Genomic DNA, 27,946 nt, shown 5'->3' with positions numbered 1-27,946 from the left:
AGCCTAATACTATACAACACGAAGCTCCCTGACACAAATACTAGATATCTTGCATGCACTCGTAACACCCTAGGTACATCACAATTCCAAGTAGCTTTTAGTTCAACCCCTTAAGAAGCTCCGGGAAAAGGAGCTCGTCAAACTCCCACAACGTCGTCTGGAAGTTAACCGAGAAAGCACCACCAGTCCACCAGGTCGACCGTCCACCCTGCAACGCGTTCAGCTTCTGGAAGAAGCCAGCCTTAACGTCAGCGACCGAAACGCGCGCATGCATGGGACCGTGGGTCGCAAAGTCAACCCAACTGAGCGGCTCCCCGTTGCTCGTCTTCGCCAAGCGGCCTGAACGCAGCAGTGTGTTGAAGTCGTTCTGGACTAATCTCTTAGCACCCTCGGTGTCGAGAGTGCTGTTGCCGACAATGGTTACTCGGAAGAGGTCGTCGCCGCCGATGTAGTCAATGCGAGCTGTGAAAGATGCGTCAGGTAGGGCGAGGTAGTTGCTCGGCGCGGCTGCCGGGGGCAGGTTGAAATAGGATTGGTTGACGGCGAAGGCGGCGTTGTTCACGATACCAGTGTACTCATTGGTGTAGGTGAATCGGGAGAGGACGTTCTTCTCGTTGCGGTCCAGGTCGAACGGGGCCATGTTGGCCGCGGTTGGCTCGATGGCGAGCAAGAGACGGCGAGCGTGGATCCGGGTGGTTTCACCCGTCTTGTGGTTCTTGACGGTGAGGATGACGCTGGAGTTGCTGCGGTGGCTCTCAATCACGGTGCTGGAGTATAGGACGTCGTCGGCGAGATCTTCAGCGATGGCATCGTACAGGTCCTGATTGCGACCCGATGCGGGCGCGAGTTGGTTTTGCTTGCCTACCATCGCACGGGCCATGGAGGCACCGAAACCCTGCAGCACGAACATGGTAGTTTCCTTGGTCATATCACCCAGCCCTAGACCAGTAGACTCATACATCAGAGGGACAGCGGCTTCCAGGCCATACTTGGTGATAAAGTCGCCGTAAGGGATCAGAAGATCCTCCGGGATTGCGTCTGGCTCCGGGAAGTTGCCGTAGCCAGGTTGCATCAGATGTTCCCATGGCTCCACAATCTCGAGGAATTTGGCCATGGCCGCCATCTGGTCTGCCATGGGCGGCAGCGTGAAGTTGACGGGGTTTCCAGTCTTGAAGTCAATATACTCCGTGTTGACACTGACCATTGATGGAGATCCAACCTCAATGCCAAAGCGATCGAAGAAGCCGGTCGCGTTTCCAGCATCGAGGAAGGTCATTACACCGAAGTTATAGGGCTTGCCGGTCTTGGGATCGGTGTACGAGTCGACCATGCCACCCTAACCATTAAACATGCGTCAGCTTGCAGTTCCTATTGTCGCATGTTTCCGCGATTGTCACGAAGAGTTTCATTTGCTCACCAAAATATCCTGTTTCTCAATGAGGGCGATGCTCTTGCCAAAATCGTCCCGGATACGAACGGCAGCGTACGCACCGGAGGCACCGCCACCCACAACCACAACGTCTTTATAGAGCACATTTGGTGATGAGCCCGCTGCTACCAGCGGCACGGCAGCTAAGAGACCAAATATGGATGTTGTCAGGGACAGCATATTGTCGAGTATGCCTGTCTTCCCGGGAAGCTGGAAAACTGAGTTTTGCAAGGGGAGGCACCGCCTATCGCTGTGCCCAATGTGAGGAATTAATTGACCAGAAGGTAGCGATAGGAAAGATTAAATTGTCACAGGGGACAACCTTGGCTATATCTCATTTCATTGTGAACGGCAGTCCTGTCCATGGTTGACTACCGATATATTGAGGACAACGGGACCGTTAAAGAGCGGACCATAATACTAAGTGCATAGTGTCCCCAACTCTACATTCTTGCCTGCCGCTGTACCATATATATTCGCTAAGCGACATTTTAGTTCATAAGATGGTGAAACAATGGGACTAGCTTTCATATAAGTAGCGCAGAACCCTTGTCTAATCCCTGTCTAGTACGTCTTGTTCGGTAAATTAGAGACATTCTTAGGCTATTATGGGCCAACAGCCCCTTACAGGGACCGATATTAGTCCCGTTGTTCCAACCTATCGTTGTACACCTTCACATGCCTAGTCACATAATAAACCGTGTTCTGTTCCGCGGAAGCCGAAACCCTAAGAGTTGGGACAGTAGGATCATGGTGTGGAATACTTCGTACTCGGGGTAATTACTCCGGAATATAACCGGCAGATAGCAAGGGGTCCACCCTGGGTGCATTGACCCCGGGGGGAGCTCGGACCGAGATGGACGGCAACTTACGGTGAAAGATCTTTTGGATGATATTGCTGATGGGGCCAGAATTAGGTAACCTGGCCCGAACAATCCATTCTCATTGGTGTCGGAGGTGGCAGGTTAGGGTTACCTCTAGGCATCCTTTTATTGCCATATATTACTTTGCCGGAATGTGTCAGTCTCCTCTCCCCAAACCAAAAGCCAAGTCAAATATCTCGGTCTAAAGAATTGTGCTATGCTGTTTACCTGTACACTGGCGCATTGTATACTAGAGTCAAAATATTGTATGACTATCTTCAAGACCGCGTCTCCTCGACGTCCTTGAAGCGGCTAAATGCCAGCCAGCCACAAACACATATAGAAATCTAATCAACTGACAAGGATGTGAATCCAAGCATCTACTAAGCAAACCGTAAAGCGCCAGATAAACTTTCTTTAATTTTTTACTTACGTCGCATCAGTTGTAAGGACTGCTTTCCGCAATTCGCACATGCCTCCTCTGCAAGATCTTCCCCTACCCTCCCTCTAATCTTAATCCCTGCGAGACCCTAAAGAAACAATGCTGGCCCTAGCTACGCATCTCCGATAATGGGGTGTACCTTCTTAACTACCACGCCTTCAATGTTGGCCCCTGTACCAACCTCGATCCCTCCTTAAATGCCGACGTCTACGGGGAACACCAGAGATGTGGTGGCTGATGAGAGCCATCGCGGTATCATTATAGGGGTACAGACGGCACTGACGGCCCTGGCCGTTGTTGTCGTCTGTCTCCGTCTATATGTTCGCATGAAGATTGTCAGGAGTTCTGGGTGCGATGACTGGACTATGGCTCTTGCGGCGGTATGCGCTTCCTTTTACATTGTCTTTGACTTTGAACCAGCAATTTTAACAAACTCAATCCCAATTTGGACGAACTTGATCAACATACATGCGGTGCAGAATTACTAACGTGCCTTACCCAGCTCTGTTCCCTCGGCGGCTGGATTCTTTACGTCTACAAAGCATGTCACGGCGTCGGGCACCACATCCAATTCCTTGACGACATGGAGAGAATGAAGTTGGACGAAGCGGCGTTCTGGCAGGTTATAATCTGCTCGGCTACTGGGATCGCGTTACTCAAGATATCTATTGCCCTGAATTTGCTGAGGTTCAGCCCGACCCGATGGTACACCATGTCTTTATGGGCAAGTATTGGTAAGCCAGACTTCCCCATTTTCAATGATAAGTAGTAGCAGGCTATTAAAGACTTACTTTTACAGCATTTGTCGCAGCGTACAGCTTCATGGGCGCGATGACATTCTTCCTCCATTGCAAACCGATGCAAGCACATTGGGATAAGCAAATCAAAGATGCGAAGTGCTACTCCGTACATCTATTTGTCGTCTTCGCTCTTATCAATACATGTATGTGCCCATAGCGATCATAAAGTATTAAAGAAATTCTTCGCCGACCCAGTCATAGCCTTCAACATCTTCACTGATGTCCTTTTCGCCACGATCCCGATCCCCATCGTCTGGAATCTACGCATGAAGCGTCGAGTCCGCATGTATCTTATCTGCGTCTTCAGTCTCGGTTACTTGTCAGCGCTCCATTTCCATTTCGAATCAAAAAGAATCAATCCCCCTAACAGAGTAAACAGCACAGTTGGCCTAGGCGTTATCAAAGCAGTTGCTCAACTCGCATACTCCAATGAGACGGATATTTTCTTGTACGTTGCAGTCACCTCACAATCTAACGTCATGTATTTATATGGCATGCTGACAGCCCGTTCCTTTTAGTAACGACTCTATCCTCTTCTGGGGCCTGTACGTTTCTTTCTCCCCTTGGCTCCCTAACCCTACATACGTATGACTTACCATTGATTCTTAGTGCTCAATTCAATGTTGGAATTCTTACTGCCTGTGTCCCGTCGCTTAAGCCGCTTGTCAGGAGAGTTCTCAAACTATCCGAATACACAGATTCACGCTCGCGCTCACACGGACTATATGGGAGACGATCAACAGGTCGGCGGACTGGTAGCAGGCATAGCCGTCGGGTGTTCTCCATCTATAGGCGGGACCAGTATGGAGTTGAGGAGTTGCACAGTCATGATTTATCTACGCGCAGCCAGTCTGATGAAGTGAAACTCACGCCGTACGGAGCAACGGTATCGTTCACGGCTCATGCTGAGAGAGGGAGGCTTGATGATAGCAGTGAGATTGAGGAGGCTGTAATTGGCGAAACGTCTCTAGAAAAACGTGGGGTGGGGGGTATCTTGAAAACAACGCAAACTACTGTCGTTAGCAGCAGGGCTGTCGATTAGTACCTATAGCATAGCCATTGTATTCAAAAAGTAATTGATATGAACAAGTAAGCATACGCAAGGTCTATTACCAAAGTAACCACGCCACTAGCTGTGTATATGCTGCTTCGTCATCGTCCGCAAGGTTGGCATCATAATCACTCCCCAGACGACCCGCGGTGGCTTCCTTTGCACGAATAGCGTCTCTCAAGCAATCCGCTGCATTTACATGACCCTCAGCTTTATAGATCTTGTACTTTCGGAAATACGCTAGGGCAAGATAACCATCCGCTTTTGGTAAGCTGCTAGCAATCGAAATACATTCATCGAGAAGCTGTCTATACGCCGTTCACTTCCATTAACATGTGGTCTCTTAGAGCGGATCAAATCAAACTTACAGAGCAGCCATAGAATTCTTCGTCAGTAACATATGTTTGGCAACATGGCACAGAGAATCACAAGTCTTGAAGCGAGAGCCGAATTTCTGTCGCCTGAACTGAAGGACTTTGGAGGCAAAGTCTAATGCTTCGTCTAGTCGGCCTTGAGCCTGTCGCACCATACTCAGTAGCTGCATGCCACTGGCATATCGAGGTAGATTATCTCGTAGAAGTTGCTCATCCGTTAAATCGCGGACATCTGGAACGGAAGTATACATGGCCTCGGCTTCGTTTGGCTTTCCCATTCGCAAAAGGCAACTGGCAATATTAGCGTAGGAATTGTCCACCATTCGGCAGTTGATTGCCTTTCGGAACTCTAGTGATCGCTGGAGGTAATTCATTGCTTGTGTCAGGTCTCCTAGCTCTGTATACGCGAAGCCTACGTTACTGATGCTGACTCCCATTCCCCAGTCGGTCGGTGGCAGTATACCCTCCCGTATCTCCAATGCTTTCTTCAGGTTTTGCAAAGCTTTAGTATTTGCCCGAAGGTCGACTTGTACTAACCCCATCATGTTGCGAGCTTGTGCATATCTGCTAGAGTTCGTGTCTCCCTTCCGTTCTAAGGCTTGCAGGCAGACGTGGAGGAGGTTTTGGCTTTCCTCGTAGTATTCAGCCTCATATAAATACCTAAAGTCGAGTCAGCTACACACTCTATTCAACAAATACTCAACACGGAGTGAATCCAGGTATGGTAAGGAGAAGAAAACGAGGAAAGAAAAAGAAGATGGAATTGGCGAAAAAAATAGAAAGATAGACCTCTCACCATGAACATCGAAGCAGAAGCTCAATAAACGTATCCAAACATTTTAATCCTCCCTCAACCTGTGCAAACCTCTCCGCCAAGAACATTACGTGCCGCAAGCATTTCTCACAAGCTTCCCAGGCATGATACACCCAAACATGCTCCTGGTCGGTCCATGAACTTGGGAAGGCCTGGCATAGAAGCTGGGAGCACAGATCAAAGTAGCGAGCTTTATCTGCGGGGGAAAGCCCTGAAAGCGTCGCTTGTTGAACCAAACGGTGGACAGAAATGCTTTTGCTACGTGGGTCACGGTCTATCAATGCGGCCCGGAGGAGCTCTGCTTTGGCATCCTCAAAGTCAATGGGATCCGGCAGGAACATTAGGATAGAGTCATTAAACTGGGTCTGGTTGGAAAGTGCAGAGGCGGCGTTGTATAATGTAGCCTCGTCAATAGCCTCGGGGTCAAGAAAGGCCAGTAGGCGTTGTAGCACGGCTGCATTGCCAGTGAGCTTTTCCAAAGCAAGCTCTCACACCGTTGCAATTGTGTGCTGGTAATCAAAAGCTGCTGGGCGTCTCTTGTGCAGCTTATCCTGGTTGTTCTGGTAAAGGACGAGGAAGTCCTTTAGGGCCATCTTCTGCTGCCGGACGTAGCTGCTCATTTGGCTCAAGGCAAGGGGTAAACCCCCCAGTAACTTATTGGGCTCAGCAATTAATAGGGCATTATTGGGATAGTCATAGCTAGGCCCCAGGAGGCGCTGCAAAGCTTCGGTACCCATCCTGGCGTCAAAGGCATTCACATAGATACCCTGTGATGCGGGGTGCAAACTGGCATTGAAATCGCGGGTTGTTATTAGGATAGACCCTACCACACCATGTGGCCAGCCATAGTCTAGAACTTCCAAGTTGTCTGCATTATCGAATATCAGAAGCCAGGAGCATGTTGTATCCGCGAGCCAAGATTTCACTTTGGTCATGGCCCCGAACGCATCCTGAGTCTCCAGTGTTGCGGGAATCACACCGAGGCGTCGTGCGACAGCCATGTAGTCCTGTGCCATTTTAACGGTACTATCCGCGGATATCCAAAGAACAACATCATATTGTTCCCGTGTACGATAGGTATATTGTAAGGCTACCTGAGTCTTCCCTGCTCCACCAATCCCATACAACGCCAAGGTACGTGGGCCAGAGCGGCCAACTTTAGGGTTTAGGACATCAGCGATATGATCCAACAGGCCTTCACGGACATAGAAGCGGTCATTTAATGTCAGAGGAACGTGAAAGCAAGGTATCTCTAGACCAGGGTGTTTATGGCCAGTATTTAATGACTGAAATAAGGTGATCATTTCATTGTTCCATTTTAGGGCCGCTGTAGTAGCTGCGCGTTGAGTCTCCCGCTCCACTTGTTGTGATAGCATCTGGATTCGCTTGAGGCTTTGTTGAAAATCACGACTAAACTGCGGCCATGACTGCCGAATTGGAAGCACTGTAGAGAAACTCCCTTTAGCTCCAGTGCAAGCGACAAAGTCGATGCAAGGAGGTACTTACAATGCTGACGCCGCACGCGAATGAAGCTGATAGCACGTGCACAAAACAACGCCAGCTCAGTATACAGGTCAACCACGGTAGTCTCCAATCTTTCATCCAGAATGATGTTATCCTCAAAGGGATGGATCCCTGGCAGTGCTGCAATCAACTCTTCGAGCACAACCTGGACCTCGCTAAAGATTTCTTCCAAGGGTGCCAATAGCTGCAATGCATACCTCCTTAGAAGCGTTCGACAGTATCGGGGCAATGAATCTTACAGATAGCAGAAGGCAGATTCCACCCCATAGTAGAGCGCCGGTTTTGCAGTCAAGTGCAAACGATAAAACCAGCACAGTCATGAAGTCATTCAAGTATACTAGGCTTGGACGAAATCGGGATAGACTTGCCAGCAGAGTTTTCGTTTCGGTGAGCCTTCGCCACGCTCTTGAGTTGTGACAAAAGGATGTCAAGGGAGAAGGTCTCCATGCAGATCTCCAGGTCACTCTCATCATGCAAGCTTTCTTTGAATCGCTGCCGTACAAGGCTCCAGACCCGTGGTCGCGGGACTGGACTGAGGGAAGAGGCTTCCATTTTGAATCTAATACATCGAATGCCCCGTGAAGAAATTGAGGAAATCTTAAGGAAGATATAAACATTTCAGTTTCCAAAAGCCTGACCTAATTATTGCTTTGTAACATGGAGGGGTATCTGGAATTAATACCTTTTCTTTCGTCATTTTTCTTTTCTTTTTTTTTTCTCCACAGGTCTTGGGATACATTCAACTTTGGTGTAGCAACAGACTTCCAATGCGAATAAAAGGGTATTACGTATACAATACAAGCTGATACACTGTCATACAGCATGTATAGAGGCCTATGTTCGATGCCAGCATCCGCTCGCTCATAACTCCCTCGCGGGGCGCTGGAATATCGAATGTCATAGCATAAAGTCCAGGCTCTTTCCTACAGTGGCAGTGCCTGCATTCCAGCAACCCTTGTAACCTTGCTAGAAAACCAGCCATAAATATCATTGAACATCTTGTCAAGGCTGAATTGGCCACCATGGACCTCAAGACCCCGAGCACAGATCGTCTCCCAGTCTGGCCCTAATGATTAACCCTTCTTTTGATGGGCTGGGTATGAGAAAACGGCTTTGCGTTCATCACATGAATAGATGATGGACTTAACTCAAACAAATACATTGGATTGGATTCCGACATAAACTCATCGCCCGCCTCAGTAAATAGAAGAATAAGAAGCGGGTTCAAGGATCACAAACTTCCCATAACCACCATTGATAGAATCGATGATAATCACCCTACAGCTATGGATTGTCAGTCTTGCATTGGCCGCGGAGGAACAAAGAAGTTGAGCTCCAAGCCACAATTCAGAGGGCTTATTGTACGTTATTTGATGACATACCTTTGTGCTGGAGGACCCTGTTTCACTCAAAGGCGTTGGACTTATCGCCAGCTTTAGTAGGACTAGTTCCGCACATGGAGCTTTTCTTCTCCTTCTCGATAGGATGAGACACGTGGGTGCATGGCCCCGAATATGCAATAGCAGGCAGCATACCACCTCCACCAACCGAGGCGAATCCAGGGCCTCCACACGCACCTGAGCCACCGCCGCCCGAGTCTTGTGGATTCATATTGGTAGAACGGTTACCCAAGCGACAGCAACAAGCTGCTGTAGTGCCCCGTAGTGACAGTCAGCATAACGCCCTGTGGCTGGTGTTAAACCACATACCTCGAATAAATTATGACGACAGGGATCTGTGTGGCTGTGTTAGCTTGTTTCTTGATGTCGAGGTATGAGCCAAATAACTGAATAATTGAGATCCGCAGTCCGGCTTATGGCACATTTATAATTCCCAGAGACAGAGCCAGCAGTCCTCCTCCATCACAGGATGAAACCCTCATCGGGCACTACAGAAAACAATCAATACGGGACTGAAGCATACAAACAGTTACGTGCAGGGGCATCTAGTGTCCAATAGGTAATTGCCTCTTGTCTACCTAAGATAGATATGACGCATATACAAAGCGACTAGAGAGTTCAAAAAAACTGATACAATCCAATCCACCGGTGAGCCGAAGAAATGTTCTGCTTGAGTTCATTGTCCCTGTTGAACCTCGGCTACATCCAACTATCTTTCATTGTCTTACGAGGCGCGTTAGTGCTCACGGACCCCATCATTAAGACATGATGAATATGGTCAGAAAGTTGTCACGACAAAGCCCACGTCATTTATTGGACCTCTCCCTGTAAGACGTCATGAAACTTGCGATACACTTGATTTCCAGTACTGCATGTATTCATACATGTATCCATCTCCGAGGTAATCGCCAGCAAGTGCCGACCATGTAGTACATAGGTTGCACAGGCGCGGGCTGCACTCAAACAATGACAGAAGTTACTACGTTGATTTGTGGAAGATGCTTCCGTCCACTCTTGCAGAACATTGCTTGCAATCATGGATGCGAAAGTTGTCATATGATGCTTACAAGAAGCGTGTCTGGGAGCCTTACTAAGTCCACTATAATTCACCCACGCAGGCAAGGTAGAAGAATCTCAGGGCTCTAACGGAGGCCAATATCATAACCATAACATATGCTGATTTCCTATATTCTAGAGTGCCTCATTCGAGTAAATCCTATCAGTATATGAACATTGACTTTGGAATACTAGTTGCGTAATGAGGCTATCTACATGTTCATTAAGGTCTAGTATCTCTTCCTTATAGAACTGCAAGTCCTACGCAGCCAGAGTGTCATATAACAAAGACATCACTGGCTCCCAGCACGGCACAAATGGCCTTTAGTAGACCTTGAGTCAAATGGGGCTAAATTCAGCGTACGCTCAGCTGATACCTCAACACAAAGACAGGTATTATTGGTAAACAATGATGTACTTCGTGTCTGGTCTAATAAAAAGCTCTCCATTAATTTCTAGCAGACTTTCATTGGGAGATGCTTTATTTTGCCCGGAAGGCTCGGCAGACATACTGCCTGCGCTCTAGGCTTTCGTTCGAGTACGATGCAATCACTGATCCTCGCAGTAGATAGACCTCCTCTACACACCACACCTCATCTGAAATGATGGCGATGATCATATCTATAGCATGCGCAACGCTTTATACAGTCAATTATTCTATACTTAGAACATTAAAGGACTGATCTGGTCAATTCAGACGCAAGCCCGAACGGGATGGAATTGTGTCAGGCTATTGAACGACTAGAAGGGGCTCACGCACAGATCGAACGCGTTTGTGAAATCTGCGGGGCCTCGTCCATATCATATGGAGTCCTTCATTACGGTGGTGTCATCTATACAAAAAGTGTCGGGCTGAGAGACCAAGCGCAGCACCTGCCGGCAGATTCCCAGACTATTTATCCCCTGGCCTCGGTATCAAAGGGCTTCTTAGCCGCTGCCGTGGGAATCCTGGTGGATAAAGGTAAGCTTGATTGGCATGTCCCTATCAGCACATATCTCCTGCTGTTTGATCCCGTTAATGATGGAGATCTGGGAAGATATGCCAATGTTATTGATCTACTAAGTCACGCTACCGGACTATCACAGCATGACCTACTCCATATTGGGCCATTTGGGTCAATAATCAGTGACTCGTCTAAGCTAGTTCATTTACTTAATGCATTACCGACATCCAATAGCCATGGTTCAAGGTTTCGCCGGTGGTGGCTTTACAACAACCATGTCTCAGCACTAGCGAGCCAAGTGCTTGAGACTGTCTCAGACGGAATGCGCTACCCTGATCTTTTAGAGCAACGCATCCTACGTCCTTTACGCATGTTCCGGACTCTCGTCTCCATGAACAAGTTCAACTCGGATTCAAATATAGCCTTACCATATGCTCGCCTATCAGACGGCTCCTTCGCGAAACTGCCATTCCCCGAATACCTCCAAGAGACAACCCACATTCTTGCGAGTCAGGGGGTCACCAGCTGTGTCCAAGACCTATTAATATGGGCCAAAGCGACATTGGAACGTGAATCGTGGGAGCAGCTCCATACTAAGGAGAAGCTTAACGACCCCTTTCCCCCAAATAACCCACTACGCCAAATAACAACCATCCGCCATGGTCACTATCCACATCCTTTCGACAATGCTCCAGGTCATCCGAGTTATTACTGCCTAGGCTGGTTAAGCCTTACTCTCCCATCCTCGAATCTTGGCATGATTAGCTTCAATAAAGAGACGCGCCGCTCAGGCGACCATCTTGATTATGTATTAGGCAAGGATTCACCACCTCTCAGAGTCATACTGCACAACGGAAAAGCTCCCGGCTACAATTCCGCCGTATACACTTTTCCCGAGACATCTAGTGCAATTATTGTTCTTGCCAGTGGAGCTACTGATGGTGATCCTGCTGACTGGAGTGCGCAGATCCTGACACAGGAACTATTTGACCTACAACCTCGGGTGGATATAGTGGACCTAGCTAGAAAGGAAGCCGTACTTAGTCGACGATGGTTCGATGATTACATCATACGTCCATTGCGAGAAGATTTACAAAAATGTGAAGGGGATAGCGGCGCTAATGACAGCCATCTGTCCAATCTTAGAACATATGAAGGTCATTATCGGAACATTCACCTCCTGACTACCCTCAATATTCGCTTCAACGAATCCAGTTCAAATCTTGCTGTGTCTTTCAACAATCGAACCGATAAAGAGTATCTATTAAGGTTCCATAAAGGGGACGAATTTAGTTTCCTTCCCCCTGACCGAGACTCTTGGCTACGCGACTGCATGCTGGAGGTATTCGACTACCGAACGGGGATATTGAAGTTTACGTGTACAGATGATGGTGATATTTCTGGGCTATGGTGGAAGTGGAGCGCATGGGAGGAGGCATCTCTCTTCACGATGCAGACTACTACTTAACATGATATAGCTGGTTGTTGGTATTGCATGTCTTTCTGTGATTTACAATAGTATTTGGTCGAACTAATAGGCCCTTGTAGCCCTAAGGAATACTATACAATACCTGCATGATTTGAAGAACAGTCTGAACAAATGAGAGAAATAACCTGACCCCTCCAATGAGCACAACAGCCCAGAATGTATACCATGATTCTGTACTTCGTTTGTCCCGCCATAATTGCATCAGGCCCCGCGCCTTCTGACATGCTAGGTGTGCTTGAAGGGCTTCAAATCGGCCGTGGAGGATTGGAAAGTCAGAAACAAGACTAAAAATGCCTTCATGGTGGTCAATAGATACTGTTGTCAGAGTGCGAGAGCCGCATAGTTCCCCGAGAAGAAGATCATGTTGGTCAGGCGGAAGGTCACTAAATGGACGTAGTGATCGGTAGAACTGCCGCCCCTTTGCTGAAAGTCCGAAAAGCAGGCGATATGACAGCAGGACCTCATATAGAAAGCTTGTCACGTCTTCAGCGGTAGCCCAGTTGGTAGGATCACCAGCTGGGGCGGTACAACTTCAGAATCAATGAGCCGTAAGCCATTTGACAGCTAAAGCAAGGGGCGTGAGTCTAGTAAATACATACCCATGTATGACTCCTCGCACCCATTTCTCGCCCGATAAGTCTTTCTCGAGATTTGCTGCGCAAAAAGAAGGAAACCGAAAGAGGAACAAGGTTTTGGTGCGGCTATCAAACTCTAGATGCGCACCCAGTGTGTCAATCCACCTAATTTTCATCCCGCCAATTGTGGCAAGAAGAGACATATTGAACTGCTTGGCATGGACTGTCGCGAAGCTCTCGGGACTCTGACGATCTGTGCTTCTTGTTGGCAGTAGGTACCCGAAGCCAAGAAGGAACTCATGCATGGGGAGCTGAGCGCATCGATGATCTTGAGTATACGCCATGAAAGTTCGGCTCTCGTACCCATCCACCAGTTGTGCAACTGTCATCTGCGTAGGATTGGCTGCGTCCCACGTTGGCTCCCATAACATTGTCTGCCATCCTAAAATAGTGAAAACAAGCACACGCTGAAAACAAGTCTGTTCCACAGGCACCACACGGAATATGTGGGACAACTGCAGTTGTGTCACGATATCATCAACTCTTAAAGCCTTACCCTCTTTCATCAATCGCGCAATTCCAAGGTATACTCTGAGTAAATTGGATCCTTCTATTAGCCCATTGGTCTCCGCCAAAATTGGGAAAGCCGTCGAAAGATCCAGTGACAGTCGCGAGGCCCGTCGATTTAGCCATGCCCTGTACCACAGCATGCTCGGACTAATCCGTGTTGCCGACCGACTGCAAGCGGGAAACACAGTAATGACAGATGAATGTGCGGTCGAATTTAATAGGTCGTTATCTACAATCCGTGTTACCTTGCGTTCATTTATCTATGGTACCTCTCTCACCTCTACCTGGTGGAATAATTCGATGAGGTCGAAGTGTTCCTCTAAACCTATTCACAGCGCTCCTGTTTCTCTTTTCTTTCCAGGAAACCATCATAGAGGAATTGTATATGATACTGAAGTCAACATAGACTGTGCTTCAGCTGAGACATACAGCGAGGACATGGGCCTTATGGATGATGTACCCTGGATCCAAAAGTTCACATAATCGCCTTGTGAGGGCTGCTGCTGCGCCACGCTACGTGGACAGCATAAGGCGAGCATAGTCGTAGGGAGCAAATCAATCACCATGGTCGCAATAGGGTGCTTGATCAAGACTGCCCAACTATCGCTTGAAACCTGATGGAAACTCGAGGTTGGGTTATCCAAACATAATAGACATCAGATACGGCCCTATCTCCTGGTCATCGTTCTCATCATTCACCTGATCGCATTGCCCTAGAACGGCCGCTTGTATGCGCTGGTAAGCGGGAGGGTAACAGAACGTCATTCATTGGTGTCAAATCCATACGCCTGAGGATTTCCTCTGATACCCAACGCTTTTGGTGTATATATTTACTAAGTAAATATCAGGATAATTTAATACTCACGAATCCTCGGGGCTGTCAACCCAGACGATGACATCATCAGTTATCCGACATCCATACAAACCTTACCTTAAATTAGTGTCGACCCTAACACGCCTCATCTTTAGACCACTCCCATCCTGTGAGCTGATCATCTGACCTGCCAGGAATGCAGATGGTGACGCCGCCTAACCAAAGGGTCAAATACTGCCCTGTTATTGAGCTGTGTCCGGTCATGAACAAGATCTCTCGTAGTGTCTATTCCTTAAACTGTCACTCTATACTGACAGACTAGTCCAGAAAGCTTTTCGAACAGTGTATGTATCGTGCAGATATCGACCACTAGTGCATCTGATTATTGCTCGAAGGGCTTCACAAGGGTGACTTGTCGGGAATATTCTATATGCACTGTCATTTTAGCAAATACAGCCATGAATAGAGTTAAGAGATTATCCTCACAGCAAGCCAAGCTTGTATTGCTCTGAAATACTAAAGTAGTCCCTCGACATGAAGCTTGCTGTTATCCATATTAGGGAGAAAAAGAATCTGGTCCGAACTGAAACTTCTGGAAAGAGATCTCAGATACTAGAAAGTCCGATATACAAGAGTTAATCTTAATATAGTAGGATAGCTCCCCTCTTATGATGGGAGGGGAGAAAGAATATGTACAAAATCTTTCATTGTTGTTCCGGATGTAGTGTCTATAGGCGATTGAGTGCTAGAATGGTTTAGTTAGGTATGTGATTTGCTATCGATGGTTGTATCAAGGAAGATAATTCTAGTCCGATCCTGTATAATTCTAGGTACTTTTTCCCCTGTAAGAGGTGATACAATATCAATTTACAGGGATCCTTCGGGGCATATTCCCAACCTGTACTAGTGTATCTTGACGATCAGGGGAGAGGAATAGACATAAGTACCTTGTCGAGCCTAGGGTAGTACGGTCTCAAAATGTTGCTTGTTGAGGTATACACTTCACCAATACCTTACCTCGGAGATAACTTTCTATGGCCTTGTCGTTGATAAATGGTATGTCATGTGCATCATGAATTGGAGACGTTTCTCCGCACTCAGGGCGATGCAACCACCCGGAAACTATTCCATTGAGCACCTTTGTATCCGTATAGACTATTCTAATTCAAGTTAGGGCACGGCGTAGTCGCGGCGGCGCAGGACCGACGATCCTTGACCCTCTCTCGCTCTCTCTCGGGGGCTGAATTATAGGTAGCCTCGCTCCGCCACTAACTGGGAGGAAATTAAAAACATCTCGCCCCGTCCAGCGTGTAGCACGTTGTCTCCAAGCTACAGACCCCGCAGACTCTGCCAAGTATAATCTAAACATCGCCTCACTATGGACAGGAAGAAACTAACACCACAAGACTATACCGTGGGATGGATTAGCCCGTTGGAGGTGGAGCAAACGGCAGCCTTGTTAATGATAGACGAAGAGCATGAGCGCCTACCGCAGCCCGCCGCAGATCCAACGGTGTACCATCTGGGGAGTATTGCGGGCCACAATGTGGTGATTGCCGGTCTTCCTGCTACAGGGAACACATCCGCAGCTACCGTGGTAACCCATATGAGGCGAAGCTTTCCAAATCTGAAGTACGGTCTCTTGGTGGGAATCGGAGGAGGGGTGCCCACAGAAAGTGATCAAGGAAAGATACGGCTGGGCGATGTGATCGTGAGCAAACCCAGCGGGCCTCATTCAGGGGCCGTGCAATATGACCATGGCAAAGCAGAAGCAGGTCAATTTGTACGCACGGGGTTTCTCATGCCTCCGCCGGCAGCATTGTTGAATGCTGCGCAGATGCTTGCTGCAAAACGTGCAACCCTTATGACCGATCCGATAAAAGCGAATCTAAAGCGCATCAACACAACGCGCCCGCAGCTACTGCGCTACAGGTACCCGGGCATATGTCAGGATATTCTGCATTCAGCGGACTGTATACCAGACCTGGCCGCGGCGACATCATCGCAAGGTTGTAATTGCTACCACAGTGAGGCGCTCGTTATACAAGGAAGTCATCTTTCTCCGGGCGGGGTTGATCGCGATCAAAGCAGAGAAGGCACCTTTATTTTTATCCACCGGGGAACCATAGCATCGGGCGAAATGGTTATAAAGAATGGCTGTCTCCGTGATTACCTTGCGCAACAGCATGATATTTACTGTTTTGAGACGGAGGCAGCAGGTGCGATGACTGATTTCCCCTGGCTTGTGATACGAGGCGTATCGGACTACTGTGACATGCATAAAAATAATCTATGGCACGGCTACGCAGCAGCGGTAGCGGCGGCTTATGCACGAGAGCTCTTTCTTTACATGCCAATCAGCATTGTGTGAGTACATACAACATCCAGAGGTTCGTGCTTCCCCATTGACTCTCGAACTCCGGCTGATAAAGGTGGGGGTGTTAGAACACCGCCGACCCAGACTATGAAGGAGCCTCAGAACTTGACACCACTGCTGGCACATGGGTCCCGTGAAGCCACTGTGCACAAAATAGCGCAATGGCTCAGTGACTTAGACTTCCGTGTGAGGCAAAACGAGATACGCTGTCGCCGCCAGCCGTGTACCGGCGAGTGGCTCTTCGTTTCTACAGAGTTTCATACATGGCTGGGCCCGGATCAAGATCTGTTGTTCTGTTCGGGAATGCCTGGAGCAGGAAAAACGTTCCTGGCAAGCCTTGTGATAGACTACGTGACGAAGGAGTTTTCCGCGCGCGGCGACGTAGCGATCGTCTACCTATACTGCGACTATAAGACTCAGGACAAGCAGAAGGCAAATTTGTTACTTAGCGACCTGCTAAAGCAAGTACTCCTGCAGATCAAAGGGCCAATCCCTGAAAGTATTGAAGCCCTTTACCTCAGATGTATTGACGGTAAACTACGCCCCACGATTCACGAGCTACTGCGGCATTCCCTTGATATCCTAGGGCTTTTCCAAACCACGTTCTTAATAGTCGATGGGCTTGATGAGCAGGCCGTTGTTGAAAGAAGGGAGTTTATGCATCACATTTTTCAGATGCAAGGAAGTGCTTCCATCAAAATATTTGCCACCAGCCGGTCAATTTCCGAGATTCGTGCAGAGTTCACAGCAAGGCAGTGTTCTGAGATTGAGATTCGAGCAAGCGATCATGATGTCGACATATATCTTCAAGCAAACAAGCACAAACTTCCTGGATGGGCCCAAAGATCGCCTGGCTTGTTTCAAGAAACTGTTGACCGTATAACACATGCCTCAAAGGGGATGTATGTTGCTTCAAGTCCTCACCGAAAACTGCACAAACTGATCCCTCCAGGTTTCTGCTAGTCTACCTACTATTTGAGTCTTTGCTTCATAAGACAACACTTAAATCCTACAAACTTGCCCTAGTTAATCTTCCAGACGGTATTAATTCCGCCTACCAACAAATAGACAAGAGAATTCAGCAACAGAATCCCGAGCACAAAGCTCTTGCATACACTGCACTTGAGTGGATTACAGGTACCACAAACTCGATCACCGTTAAGGAGCTTCAAACGGCGCTATCAGTTCACACCGATGGATGTGCTCCGGATGATGAAGATCTCCCGGATATCGACACAATCATTTCCGTATGCTGTGGTCTGGTCGAAGTCAGTTCAATGACCCAAGCAGTTCAACTTGTGCACTATACAGCGAAGCAGTTTCTCGTGGACACATTGGCTGGCGACAATGCTCACGAGAAGATTGCAAACACATGCATTACCTATTTGTCATTAGAAACATTCGCCTCAGGGCCGTGTTCCGACGACGATGCGTTTGAACAGCGGTTAGCATTGTACCCTCTTTATCACTATGCAGCTCAATGGTGGGGCTATCATGCCAGGGTCGAGTCTACAGAGTTAGTCAAACGTATTCTCCTATTCCTATCGCAGAAGGAGAAGCTAGAAAGCGCTTCCCAGGCTCTAAAGGCTTCGAAGCTCTACATTGGCGATGTTAACTATAGCCAGCGGGTCCCAAAATCAGTGACTGCAGCACATATCGTGTCTCACTTTGGGCTTACTGAGGTTGCCCGACAGCTCCCATATCCTTTCTCCAATTTCTCTGCATGTGACTCAGAGCATAAAACACCCCTCGCCTGGGCAGCGGAGAGCGGTCATGTCAGTATTGTGAAGTATATACTCACGCATGGTGAGACCACAATCGTCGTGCGGGACCGCATTGGGAACAGCCCATTGCTTCTCGCAGCACAGGGTGGCCATACTCAAGTGGTTCAGGAATTAATGGAACATGACCAAAAAGTCCCCGACCTTCCAGATTACTTCAAACGATCTCCACTGTGGCATGCTGCCGACAAGGGGCATATATCAGTCGTGGACACACTTCTCACCAATAACGCGATTGACATAAATGCTAGAGATATTGACGGCTATACACCCCTTATTCGAGCCTCGGTCAACGGACACCCGTCTGTTGTGGCGCGTCTACTCGACTCCGGTGCGGATTTTAACGCGTGCGAGAGTCTCTACGGACGATCTGCGTTCATCTGGGCTGCAATTGAAGGTCACAGCGAGATAGTGGAACGTTTTATGAAAGTGAAAAGTGTCATGTGGGAAATGGTGGATAATGATGGGAGATCAGCATTATGGTGGGCCGCAGAAGAAGGCCATACGTCTGTCGTCAGGCAACTACTGCCCTTGTGTGACAAATTGAACCCCAACCAGCTGGACACGTTGCATCAGAGAAGTATGTTATCTCGAGCTGCGGAAAGGGGAGATGGAGCCATCGTCAGCCTTCTTCTGAGCGAAAAAACCACGGAACCTGATCGCCGTGATCAAGATGGATTGGTACCACTTGCTTGGGCGGCCCGTGGAGGGCACAATGAGGTCATAAACCACTTCTTGAAAACAGGTAGAGTCAACATTGATGCGCAGGTTCTTGAGCATCAATCTTTCGATGCTGTTCTGGCACAAAAACACAACCCAGACTTCAAGCCCTCACTAAGGAAAGGGCAAACGCCACTCTCGCATGCTGCTGAAATGGGGCACCGGCAGACGGTTGGACTCTTGCTGAATCATGGTGCAGAAGCAGACTTCCCGGACTCCTTTCGGAAGACGCCTCTCATGTACGCTCTGGAGAATGACCACGAAGATATATTCAGGCTGCTGTTGCAACATGGAGCCAATCCCAACCACTTCAATGGCGATGGGGAGACACCCTTGATCATCGCGGTGCAAAATAGGAAAATACAGATCGTCAAGTTACTGCTTGCGACCCACGGCATTGAGCCTTCTTGGGCACATAGGACTGGCCACAGTGCCTTGTGGTGGGCTACCTTCAACAACGATATCACTATGCTTGATATACTGCTGGATTCTGGCATGGTCGACCAAAGTTTACGTGATGATGCCACATTGCTTCCCATGGCAGCGCGGCTGGGAAATGAAGCGGCGGTCCGATGGCTTCTAAGCCAGGAAAATTTGATAGATCCAGATCGAGTTGCCCCTCCCGAGGGGCGGTCACCACTTTGCTGTGCAGCTTTCGGGGGCCATGTGGGTATTATGGAATTATTACTGGCCACGGGCAAAGTCAGCATCAAGCGAAAGGATATCCATGGTCGTTCAGTGCTATCGCGGGCCTCAACAAGGGAAGCCACCCTGTTACTGCTCAATGAGGGTGCAGACCCCAATGACTATGACTGCGATGGCAGGACACCCTTGTCCTATGCTGTGGAAGATGGCCAGAGAAGTAAGGTCGAAGTCCTTCTTCAGCACCCAGAAATCAACATTGATATGGTCGACCGCAACGGCAACACGCCTCTATTTTACGTTGGGAGCCTGAACAGTGGACCTGTTACGCGGGACAACAAATATCTTGAATATGAAAGGTCCAACCAAGTAGCGGGTGAACGGCTTAAAGGGGAGGAAGACCTTCGGGCCATGGCAGAGCTTCTCGTCAGCTACGGGGCGGACCTCCATATAACAAATAGTGACGGGCAAACTGCGCTGTTCCCTGCTGTTTCTCATCATCACAAAGCGCTCGTGGCATTTCTGCAACAAGCTGGCCTAAGTATGGACAAGCAAGACAACGATGGCATGACACCAACAATGCACTTATCGGTACACTCGAACCACACCCTCAGTCCGTTTGACCAGGAGCTAGAGGAATTGTTCAACAGTAAGCTACTCAACAGTACACTTCTGAACAGTAAGCTATTCTGTCAACCTGACAGGCAATTCGAGGATGAATCCCATGACGACTTATTCGATGCAGAAGAGGAAACACTGGGGATGTCCATCAATGGAATAGGGCTTGGGAGCGCGCGGAACCCCTTTCCGCAAATGGAGAACGCGTTGTACTCTATCGGGCTTTCACGAAAACAACTATCCAGCGTTCCAGTCCAGATGCATGGCAATATTGAGTCACCAAATATATTTGGACCTTTTGACGAAATTGAGCGGGTGCATCAGAACAAAGTTCTAGATGAGAAACCAATCGGTCCTCCGGTGCTAGGGAGACGGTTCCCAACGCAGAATTAGTAACTCTATCTAATAATCTCCGGTCCGTATTTTATCCTCGAAAGTTCTTTGTGCCGAGAGAGATTATGGCACAAAAGTATCTAAACTAGAAGTCTCAAATTTGCGCAGGGGACCAGGGGCTGCACGCGGGTCTGTTACATCCAAGTTGGATGTAACCTACAAGAAAATATCAAATTGGAAACCGTCTTGTTTATATTCGGTTTGGTTTTATAACTATCAAGCTCCTTCGTCATCGATCCTTTAAACTATAGCGTTTAGCACTCTTCAGAAAGGAACCCAAGCTGAACGGTATAGGGCTGCGACCCTAAACTTAGTGCTGATACTCTTTTAGTAGCCTGGGCGTGACAGCTCACAGTGACTATTTATTTCCTTGCTGGCTACAGTATGTACAGCCTTCCGCGTCCTGTACTATGTTTATATGTCCAGTAAACAGTAGGAAGCTTTGTACATCACAGAGGAACTTGAACTGGAATCCATCAGACATATTAATACAATCTTTAAATCAGACAAGCATTTAGATAACTCAGGGTATAGTTAACAGAGAATTGCACCACCCTTCAGGCAATTACTGATAAGTAACCTTCAACTCCGAATCACTAACAATAGTCGGAACAGCCTGAACAGTGTTGCTCGAGCTATCTTGAACCGCATAAAGTGCTGATCCGTCAAGGCCGTACTCCTTACCATCCGCCTTAGCAACGCATCCAGTAAAAGCAGCCTCACCAAAGTTCACAAACGTCAATCCATCACCGTCAACCGCCAAATCCTCCAGAATCCACTCGGCGTTCTGACCAGTCAAAGTCGCAGTCGCCGCCGGAGCAGAGGCAGTAACCGTGGCATTCTTGCCGGTAGTCAAGTTCTCGATAACAGCCACACCCTCACTGTTCGAAGTCGACTCGACACTGGTGAAGACCACATCTCCGAAGTTAAACTCAAGGTCAATATCCACCGAATTGGCTGGGTACCACTCGTACCAGCCTGCGAAGGAGGGCTGACCGTTTTGCACGTAGATGTCGACGCCGGCTTGCCAGATAGCGTCACCGGAGGTAGCGCCGTCAATGCCAACCCAGAAGGACACAGCTTGTGTTTCAGAGGATGAGGCGGCTGTTGGCGTCACAGAGGGGAGGGTGAAGGTCGCTGCGACGTAGCTGTAGGTCGCGCTGGCTGCGGGAGCCGTTTCCTGCACTGCTCCCGCCCAGTTCTCGTTGATTATGTAGTTGTCTTCGGATTGGGCCTGGCTGTGAGCGATGGCCTTGGATTTGGCTTGGGGAGCTGCCGTGATTTGGGCACTGGGCTGCTCGGCTTGCGCTTCGGAGAGACTGTCAATGTCGATTTCGCCTAGCCAGCCTGGGCCCTGGAAGCGCCGAGCTCTAAGGCCTTGGCCGTGGGGGCCGGCAAGGGCAGTGCCGGTCAAGAAGGCTGTCAAAGCCAGAGAAGAAGAGAATTTCATTGTGATAAAAATAGTAATAAGAACTATGTATGTAGAAGTGAAAGAATTAAAGGATCCCCCCCAGTCAATGAGTGAATGAATAAACGAATGTATAATCCAGGCGAAAGATTCCAGATCTTCAGCGATGGATTGGAGAAAGGAAGTGACAAGGAGCAATTTGTTTTTAAAACATCGGCTTTTAGGCTATGTTTAAGCCATGGAGAAAGGCGCGAAGGCTTCCGTTTCATATTGATTGAACTAAGTCCCGTTAGTTGTCTGGTTTAAACAGCAGCGTTTAGTGCAAAACTCGATTGATCCAACAGCCCCTATTATTATATTGGACTTTTAATTAATGCACGGAGTATATCCGGTAGTCAACTGCCGTTGACCAACCATGACCTGAGTAAAAGATTGGTGGGAAATGCTTGCAGGTGCTTAACAGACAGTAAGTATGCCAGACCCACCATCGGTAGATGGACTACAATTAGGGCTTGGGAGTAAAATTACATGTCCCACTCTGAAACAACCGGCTCTCCTAACCCAATCCGGGAAGGTTTTCGATTTACGAATCTCGCATATTCACCTTGTTCATGAATTCTAGGTATATTAAACTACTCCTTGATCTGATCGCTGTTAGTGGGGTGCTTGACAGTCGATAACCTCCAGGGCTGGGATAGCCAAGAAGAAAGGACATATCTCCAGCCAAGGGGTTATTTCTGCCCATAGTCATCGTTAGCACTAATTTCTTGCCTTAAAGTCCCCTTCAACGTCGCCAACAATATCTCCGATTGGCCTTGATCTAGCAAAGACACTGGCATTTGTTGACCTGGAAGTTTAAAAATTGTTTGTCATGAACAGCTTTTATACCTTATGGTATAAATAGACATGCGTGGTCAGATCAAATACTTTGTAATGCTAAGTAGCATCTGCCAAATTGTCTCTTATGTAGTTACTGCCCAGCCTGTCCCTCGTGTAATACAGCTTGGGCGCGTGTTCTTGTACATGGCCTATCACTGGACTCTTCCGGTGTATCATCTGTCGTCTTGCGAAGTGATACACTGTACTTTGGTACTACTCATAGTATGTCTAGAAGCAGTTTGATTCTAGGCTTATTGGACAGATACTTGTGGATGGTTGAGTGTTTTTTGTGCATAGTCGTGACATGGTAGCAAGTAGTCAGGGAGATTCTGTAGACTGAGCTCAGGCTGTGCCAGTCCTAGTTATGCGTCTTGCTCTGTCATCCATGATATTGGTTGCCTTGGTATGACAGGCTAGTCAGTACTATACCGGTTGGTTGTATTCGTTTGCATGTCATCAATCTGTCTTGTTAACTTGGGCATGGCAGGGATTGCTTCTAGTTCTTTGACAACATACCATTCATGTAAAATAGCGATTGGAAAGTGTCATATCCAATATCTGTACCATTGCTAGGGTATCAAACAAAAAAACCACAAATACAACATCAACATGACCACCATTTCAATAAACCTCAATCACTATCCCCATCCTCTTCATCTTCCTCTTCCTCTTCCTCTTCCTCTTCCTCTTCCTCTTCCTCTTCCTCTTCTTCTTCTTCTTCTTCTTCCTCTTCCGCTCTCCTACGTCTCTGCGACTGTCTTCGCTGCGTTCCCTCCCCCTCCACATCCCCATTCTGCTCCTCCCCTTCCTCCTCCTCGCGCGGTTCAGGCTGCTTAATACCCAAACTCCTCGCCAACCTCCCCTCAAAATCCTCCCTCTGCTCCGCCGTCATATTCCCACTCCCAAAAACCTCCCTCACCAAGCCCGCCACGCCCGCAGTCCCAACCTCCATCTTCCCCCTCTGTCCCACCATATACTCAATCACCTCCTCGCCGCCATCCATCTCCCGCAGGCGAATCAGATACCCGTCTCTAACCAGCCGCTGCAGTAACCGATCCGTCCGATCAATCGGCGTATACGTATCGGCGTTCGTCCGCGCCAAATACCGCTCCAGCTTCTGCTCCGGTAATGATCCCCCGTTTAACAAGATCACGGCGATAATAAACGAATATAATCCGGTATAGGTACTCTCCCACGGGGCCTTCGTCGGTGGTAGAATCTCCGGACGTCTGTACGCGGCTGGTAATGTACTTCCCACGATCCAGGATTTGTTTGAAGAGGAGGGTTTTTCGACTTTTTGGGCCGCTATATTTATCCATCTATGTTAGCACCCATTCGCACTTCACAATCCACTCCACCAACTGAACATGAACATAACCAATCCTTCCCCACAACGAAATAAAAAAAAAAAAAAAAAATGGAAGATAAAAGAACTCACCCCGCCGATCATGAATCGTAACCCTCTCCCTCACCGGCAACTCAACCATCTGCATGCCAAACTTCTCCCGCAAAACCTTCTGCGCTGCCTCAAACACCACCTTGAACTGTCTCGCCCCTTGCTCGCCCAGCACTTTCGCACCGATCTCCGCCCTGCGAATCGGCAGCCGCGCATACTCGCAGGCCAGGGCCAGTCGGACCATCTTCTTCACCATCACGTCTGTGCTGCTCGGGTGGTGGGTTGCATCGTCGTCGCTGTCGGAGGCGGATGCTTGGGTTTGGTTTGTTGTGCGACGGCGTTGAGGGGTTGGTCCTTGGTCTTGTTCTTCTTCGGACCCTGATGATGATTCTGGTGCGGAGGAGTTTGAGGGGTGAGTAGGTGGGGGGTCCTTTGGAATTGGGTCTGTTAGTTTGGTTTGGTTTGGTTTGGTTTCTTTTTATGGGGTTGAGAGCTTACGGCACGGCGTTTGCGGATGAGGGGCATTTTTTTGTGTTTTGTATTCTTTTCTGGTGGGATAATGGGTTGAATAGAGGTCGAGTAGATTTGAGTCGTTATCGAGTTATCAGATATTGATACTGATTAATTTAGTGACGCGACGCGAGTGGATATGGCGCTAGGCTTATCTGGGATGCACCGTGATTGAGCTCGATTGTGCAGTCACATGTTCGATCACATGTGATCTGCGAGAATCAGTTGATTGAAGGTTTTCTTTACTACTGTTGCACCATTGTGTTGGTGTTGTTTTTTTCTTATTTTAGTATTGTTTTGGTTTGTTTTCTTTTTATTGCTTTTCATGAGGGGATATTATATTGTTTTGTTTTGTTTTGGTTTGGTGTAGTGGTTACGGCTTGGTTCGAGGTGAGATTCAATTGGGTATTGATATCATAAGAGGTTTGGTAGTGTATCAAAAGAACTGGTGGCCATGAGACATGACCCCGGCATCCTGGAATGTAAAATGAATCAATCAAGTAGCTGCGCAGAAAAGAAAAGAAGAACACCCTTCTAAAAACAGAAATTAAACATAAAAGCCTGCTGGACAAAGAACCCTCCGTTGAAAATTAAACACCATCCATCTCTAGTTGTTGGCCTGGTTGGTCTTGTCGTTGACCACGTCCTTCACTTGCTCCTTCTTGGCCTGCAGCAAGGAGCTGAGGAAGCCCAGGGACTCCTGCGATAGGACCAGGCTGGTCGTGATCAACGCCTTGCCGCTGGCCACCACGCCGTCGCCGCCGCACTTCTTATACTCGGATCCGTAGGTGTCAAAGACATGGGTCTTGACATCGCCCACGAATCGCACCGGGTAGGTGGCGTTGTCGTAGATGGTGTTCCGGAGCTTATCGGTGTCCTCCTTGATGAAAGGGAATCGCGAGTCGATCTGAGACAGTCCTTGGTCGCCGAGAGAGTCTGCGCGGGCCAGGTAGGGTGCGATGTAGCCGTAGGGTTTGGAGAAGTAGGGGAGGAAGGGCTTTGCGATGCGGTCATAACTCTGGTCGGCGTACTGTATGGACTTGGCACCGTATTTATTGCTCTTGAAGACGGTAATGGAGTCGGAGACGACGGGGTAGGATGTGAGGTGCTGTATGAAGGGTGAGTGATAGTCCAGAATAAATCAAGATGGTGGCATGGCTTACGTCGATGAAGTGCGAGTGTACCTTCTCGCCGTTGACAGCGTTTTCACCCATCTTCTTTGGCTCTGCGTGAGGCATCGGTTGCTATGAAGGGTGGAAGGTTAGTTTATGGGATGGAACTGGATGGGGATCGGCGAAGTGCATTGCATGGCATACCTGAGGAAGTAGGAATGTGTAAGCCACGAACTATCGGAGAATAAGACAGGTCGAATGCCACTGGTAGGAGGGCAGGTGTTATATAAAAGAAGCTTGGTGGGGGGAAGAGAAGAAAGTAGGGAGGGTCAAGATAAAGTCAGTCAGTTGAAGGAAAGGGCCAGGGAACGAGGATATTTATTAGCCTTCGAGGTATCAAACAATCACATCAGATAGAATTTGCTATTAAGAATCGACGATAATAAAAAAAGTAATAAGAAGTAGAAAAGCATGTGATAGCGGATCCGTAAAGTGACTGAACGCAAGCGGAGGGGCAAAAAAATTATAAAAAATAACAAAAATAAATTAGAATCAAATAGTGTTACACTACGGCTACAGGCCCGGCTCATCATTGGCATCTCATCAGCCTAGAATATCGTCCAGAGATAGTCCAGCATAGTCTTATTTGTTCGCACGGTCGGCCCGATCGTCCTCTGGTTGCAGTTCGAACCAGGGCCATGAAACGGATGAGTCTGGAATATCTTTCAATCTGGGTTGCCTGAGGGTCAACCAGACATCATGGGTAACCGGACTGGTTCCTTGGAATGGAGAGATAAGGTGAAATCGCAAATCGAATGATCTTTGGACCTTCCTGTCAAATTGCGTTATCGTCGTGGCGCGCGAGAAGATTTGATGGACGTTGAATCCGGAAACGCAAATGATGTTCCAGTGTGAGTTAGTGGGAAGTGGGCTGACGGCATGTGATTGCGGGTCACACTTTCTGTCGCTCTCTCATGTCTCTTACACTGTGTACTGTACTTGCTTTAGTTTACTTACTCTTCCTGACAGTATCCTCGTCCTAGAAGATCGTTTATTATTATCGACGCCTCAATGATGATCCTCTAAACTTATTCAGAGAAAGGTTATTTTAATTTCTCTAAATATTTTATTTTTTAAAAAAGAATTATCAACAAAAAAAAATATATATTCTATATAAATAAAATAAATAGAATAGAATAAACCAAAATAAAACATGGTTTACAAAACCTCACGAAGATGGATAAAATACATGAATCATGCATTACTAAACACCAAGTCTCTTATGAAGCGACACCTCCTCTCTCGACAACGCCTTGGCCTTCACTCAAACGCAGAGACTTTTCCTTCTCTTCGTTTCCCCTTTTGCATTGGATCCGCCCCCGTTGGTCTGAGCGCCGTCTGTCTAGCCAACAATCGCTCTTCTTGGCCCCGTCTCTCTGTCAAGCACCAGGTTCCCAAATTTTAAAATCGATACATCCTAACATTACCCCCCAACACTCGACCGGCATGGGATTTTCTAGCGCCAACCCCGTGCATCGTACTTTTGCGTCTATTTTCATCCTATTTCCCATATGATCGGAGCGACTAGGTTGCATTTGGCATTTGTAGCAAGCTGTCCGGTCTCACTGGTGATATACTAGTAGTACTAGTCAGCTAAGGGACCTAGGTACCTGTGGCTGGAAGACCCTGGATCTCATCATGTGTAATTCATTTCCTCAGGAGTATCTATAAGCACATGATAGTAATATAGGCTGGTCTGGTTCTGTCCATGGCTTGTGAAAGGTGAATATGTGCTTCCGTATGCATATGGTGGCATAGATTGTGCTATGCATGTCATTATATATTTCTGACATTTTACCTGCCATTCGCCTATTGACTCCACCAACAAGATACTGTGTCCAAGTCTGTTAAAACATTTATTATGCCCTTGCACATATTCTAGACCGTCACAAAGAAAAACAAAAA

General features: G+C 48.0%; 11 protein-coding genes across 11 annotated transcripts; 4 read left to right on the top strand and 7 right to left on the bottom strand.

The window, feature by feature from the left end:
- Nucleotides 1–37: 37 nt before the first annotated feature.
- On the bottom strand, nucleotides 38–1,609 carry BDV27DRAFT_166566 (uncharacterized protein; the record flags this gene model as incomplete). Its single annotated transcript, XM_032074223.1, has 2 exons — nucleotides 38–1,336; nucleotides 1,418–1,609. The coding sequence occupies 2 exons, from the start codon at nucleotides 1,607–1,609 to the stop codon at nucleotides 98–100; spliced, it is 1,431 nt and encodes a 476-aa protein (XP_031932054.1). The 3' UTR covers nucleotides 38–97.
- Nucleotides 1,610–2,822: 1,213 nt separating this feature from the next.
- On the top strand, nucleotides 2,823–4,576 carry BDV27DRAFT_166564 (uncharacterized protein; the record flags this gene model as incomplete). Its single annotated transcript, XM_032074222.1, has 7 exons — nucleotides 2,823–3,114; nucleotides 3,237–3,468; nucleotides 3,534–3,677; nucleotides 3,736–3,853; nucleotides 3,914–3,982; nucleotides 4,053–4,079; nucleotides 4,144–4,576. Exons 1-7 carry the CDS (start codon nucleotides 2,932–2,934, stop codon nucleotides 4,574–4,576), a joined length of 1,206 nt encoding a protein of 401 aa, XP_031932053.1. The 5' UTR covers nucleotides 2,823–2,931.
- Nucleotides 4,577–4,643: 67 nt separating this feature from the next.
- On the bottom strand, nucleotides 4,644–7,849 carry BDV27DRAFT_153429 (uncharacterized protein; the record flags this gene model as incomplete). Its single annotated transcript, XM_032071780.1, has 6 exons — nucleotides 4,644–4,893; nucleotides 4,954–5,619; nucleotides 5,756–6,243; nucleotides 6,268–7,217; nucleotides 7,280–7,531; nucleotides 7,636–7,849. 6 exons carry the CDS (start codon nucleotides 7,847–7,849, stop codon nucleotides 4,644–4,646), a joined length of 2,820 nt encoding a protein of 939 aa, XP_031932052.1.
- Nucleotides 7,850–10,467: 2,618 nt separating this feature from the next.
- Nucleotides 10,468–12,165, top strand: BDV27DRAFT_153428 (serine hydrolase domain-containing protein; the record flags this gene model as incomplete). Its single annotated transcript, XM_032071779.1, has 1 exon — nucleotides 10,468–12,165. The coding sequence occupies one exon, from the start codon at nucleotides 10,468–10,470 to the stop codon at nucleotides 12,163–12,165; it is 1,698 nt and encodes a 565-aa protein (XP_031932051.1).
- An 82-nt stretch (nucleotides 12,166–12,247) lies between these two features.
- BDV27DRAFT_153427 (uncharacterized protein) lies at nucleotides 12,248–13,471 on the bottom strand (the record flags this gene model as incomplete). The annotated part of the gene is made up of 2 exons (XM_032071778.1): nucleotides 12,248–12,716; nucleotides 12,786–13,471. 2 exons carry the CDS (start codon nucleotides 13,469–13,471, stop codon nucleotides 12,248–12,250), a joined length of 1,155 nt encoding a protein of 384 aa, XP_031932050.1.
- A 2,052-nt stretch (nucleotides 13,472–15,523) lies between these two features.
- Nucleotides 15,524–17,971, top strand: BDV27DRAFT_141511 (nucleoside phosphorylase domain-containing protein; the record flags this gene model as incomplete). The annotated part of the gene is made up of 4 exons (XM_032069827.1): nucleotides 15,524–16,510; nucleotides 16,625–17,424; nucleotides 17,475–17,769; nucleotides 17,918–17,971. The coding sequence occupies 4 exons, from the start codon at nucleotides 15,524–15,526 to the stop codon at nucleotides 17,969–17,971; spliced, it is 2,136 nt and encodes a 711-aa protein (XP_031932049.1).
- A 1,705-nt stretch (nucleotides 17,972–19,676) lies between these two features.
- Nucleotides 19,677–20,834, top strand: BDV27DRAFT_121458 (ankyrin repeat domain-containing protein). Its single transcript, XM_032065373.1, has one exon. The coding sequence runs from the start codon at nucleotides 19,699–19,701 to the stop codon at nucleotides 20,674–20,676; it is 978 nt and encodes a 325-aa protein (XP_031932048.1). The 5' UTR covers nucleotides 19,677–19,698; the 3' UTR covers nucleotides 20,677–20,834.
- Nucleotides 20,835–21,241: 407 nt separating this feature from the next.
- Nucleotides 21,242–22,126, bottom strand: BDV27DRAFT_166559 (A4/G1 family peptidase; the record flags this gene model as incomplete). The annotated part of the gene is made up of 1 exon (XM_032074221.1): nucleotides 21,242–22,126. One exon carries the CDS (start codon nucleotides 22,124–22,126, stop codon nucleotides 21,242–21,244), a length of 885 nt encoding a protein of 294 aa, XP_031932047.1.
- Nucleotides 22,127–23,594: 1,468 nt separating this feature from the next.
- On the bottom strand, nucleotides 23,595–24,884 carry BDV27DRAFT_153424 (MAGE domain-containing protein; the record flags this gene model as incomplete). Its single annotated transcript, XM_032071777.1, has 3 exons — nucleotides 23,595–24,268; nucleotides 24,402–24,789; nucleotides 24,858–24,884. 3 exons carry the CDS (start codon nucleotides 24,882–24,884, stop codon nucleotides 23,595–23,597), a joined length of 1,089 nt encoding a protein of 362 aa, XP_031932046.1.
- Nucleotides 24,885–25,178: 294 nt separating this feature from the next.
- Nucleotides 25,179–26,835, bottom strand: BDV27DRAFT_121455 (putative pathogenesis associated protein Cap20). The gene is made up of 3 exons (XM_032065372.1): nucleotides 26,186–26,835; nucleotides 26,033–26,113; nucleotides 25,179–25,977 (listed from the first exon to the last, which is right to left on the bottom strand). The coding sequence occupies exons 2-3, from the start codon at nucleotides 26,105–26,107 to the stop codon at nucleotides 25,477–25,479; spliced, it is 576 nt and encodes a 191-aa protein (XP_031932044.1). The 5' UTR covers nucleotides 26,108–26,113; nucleotides 26,186–26,835; the 3' UTR covers nucleotides 25,179–25,476.
- Nucleotides 25,955–26,835, bottom strand: BDV27DRAFT_121454 (uncharacterized protein). The gene is made up of 2 exons (XM_032065371.1): nucleotides 26,186–26,835; nucleotides 25,955–26,113 (listed from the first exon to the last, which is right to left on the bottom strand). Exon 1 carries the CDS (start codon nucleotides 26,578–26,580, stop codon nucleotides 26,386–26,388), a length of 195 nt encoding a protein of 64 aa, XP_031932045.1. The 5' UTR covers nucleotides 26,581–26,835; the 3' UTR covers nucleotides 25,955–26,113; nucleotides 26,186–26,385.
- Nucleotides 26,836–27,946: the final 1,111 nt, after the last annotated feature.

Source organism: Aspergillus caelatus (genome assembly GCF_009193585.1).
Source record: "Aspergillus caelatus strain CBS 763.97 unplaced genomic scaffold BDV27scaffold_16, whole genome shotgun sequence".
NCBI classification, from domain to species: domain Eukaryota; kingdom Fungi; phylum Ascomycota; class Eurotiomycetes; order Eurotiales; family Aspergillaceae; genus Aspergillus; species Aspergillus caelatus.
This window is presented reverse-complemented; position numbering and strand designations above follow the sequence as displayed.

Bases quoted from the DNA above. Each gene is read 5' to 3' on its own strand.
- BDV27DRAFT_121458 (XM_032065373.1), top strand. From the start codon at position 19,699: ATGGAATTATTACTGGCCACGGGCAAAGTCAGCATCAAGCGAAAGGAT.
- BDV27DRAFT_121454 (XM_032065371.1), bottom strand. From the start codon at position 26,580: ATGCCAATGATGAGCCGGGCCTGTAGCCGTAGTGTAACACTATTTGAT.
- BDV27DRAFT_121455 (XM_032065372.1), bottom strand. From the start codon at position 26,107: ATGCCTCACGCAGAGCCAAAGAAGATGGGTGAAAACGCTGTCAACGGC. The intron at 25,978-26,032 runs GTAAGCCATGCC...CCCTTCATACAG, and splicing joins TACACTCGCACTTCATCGAC to CACCTCACATCCTACCCCGT.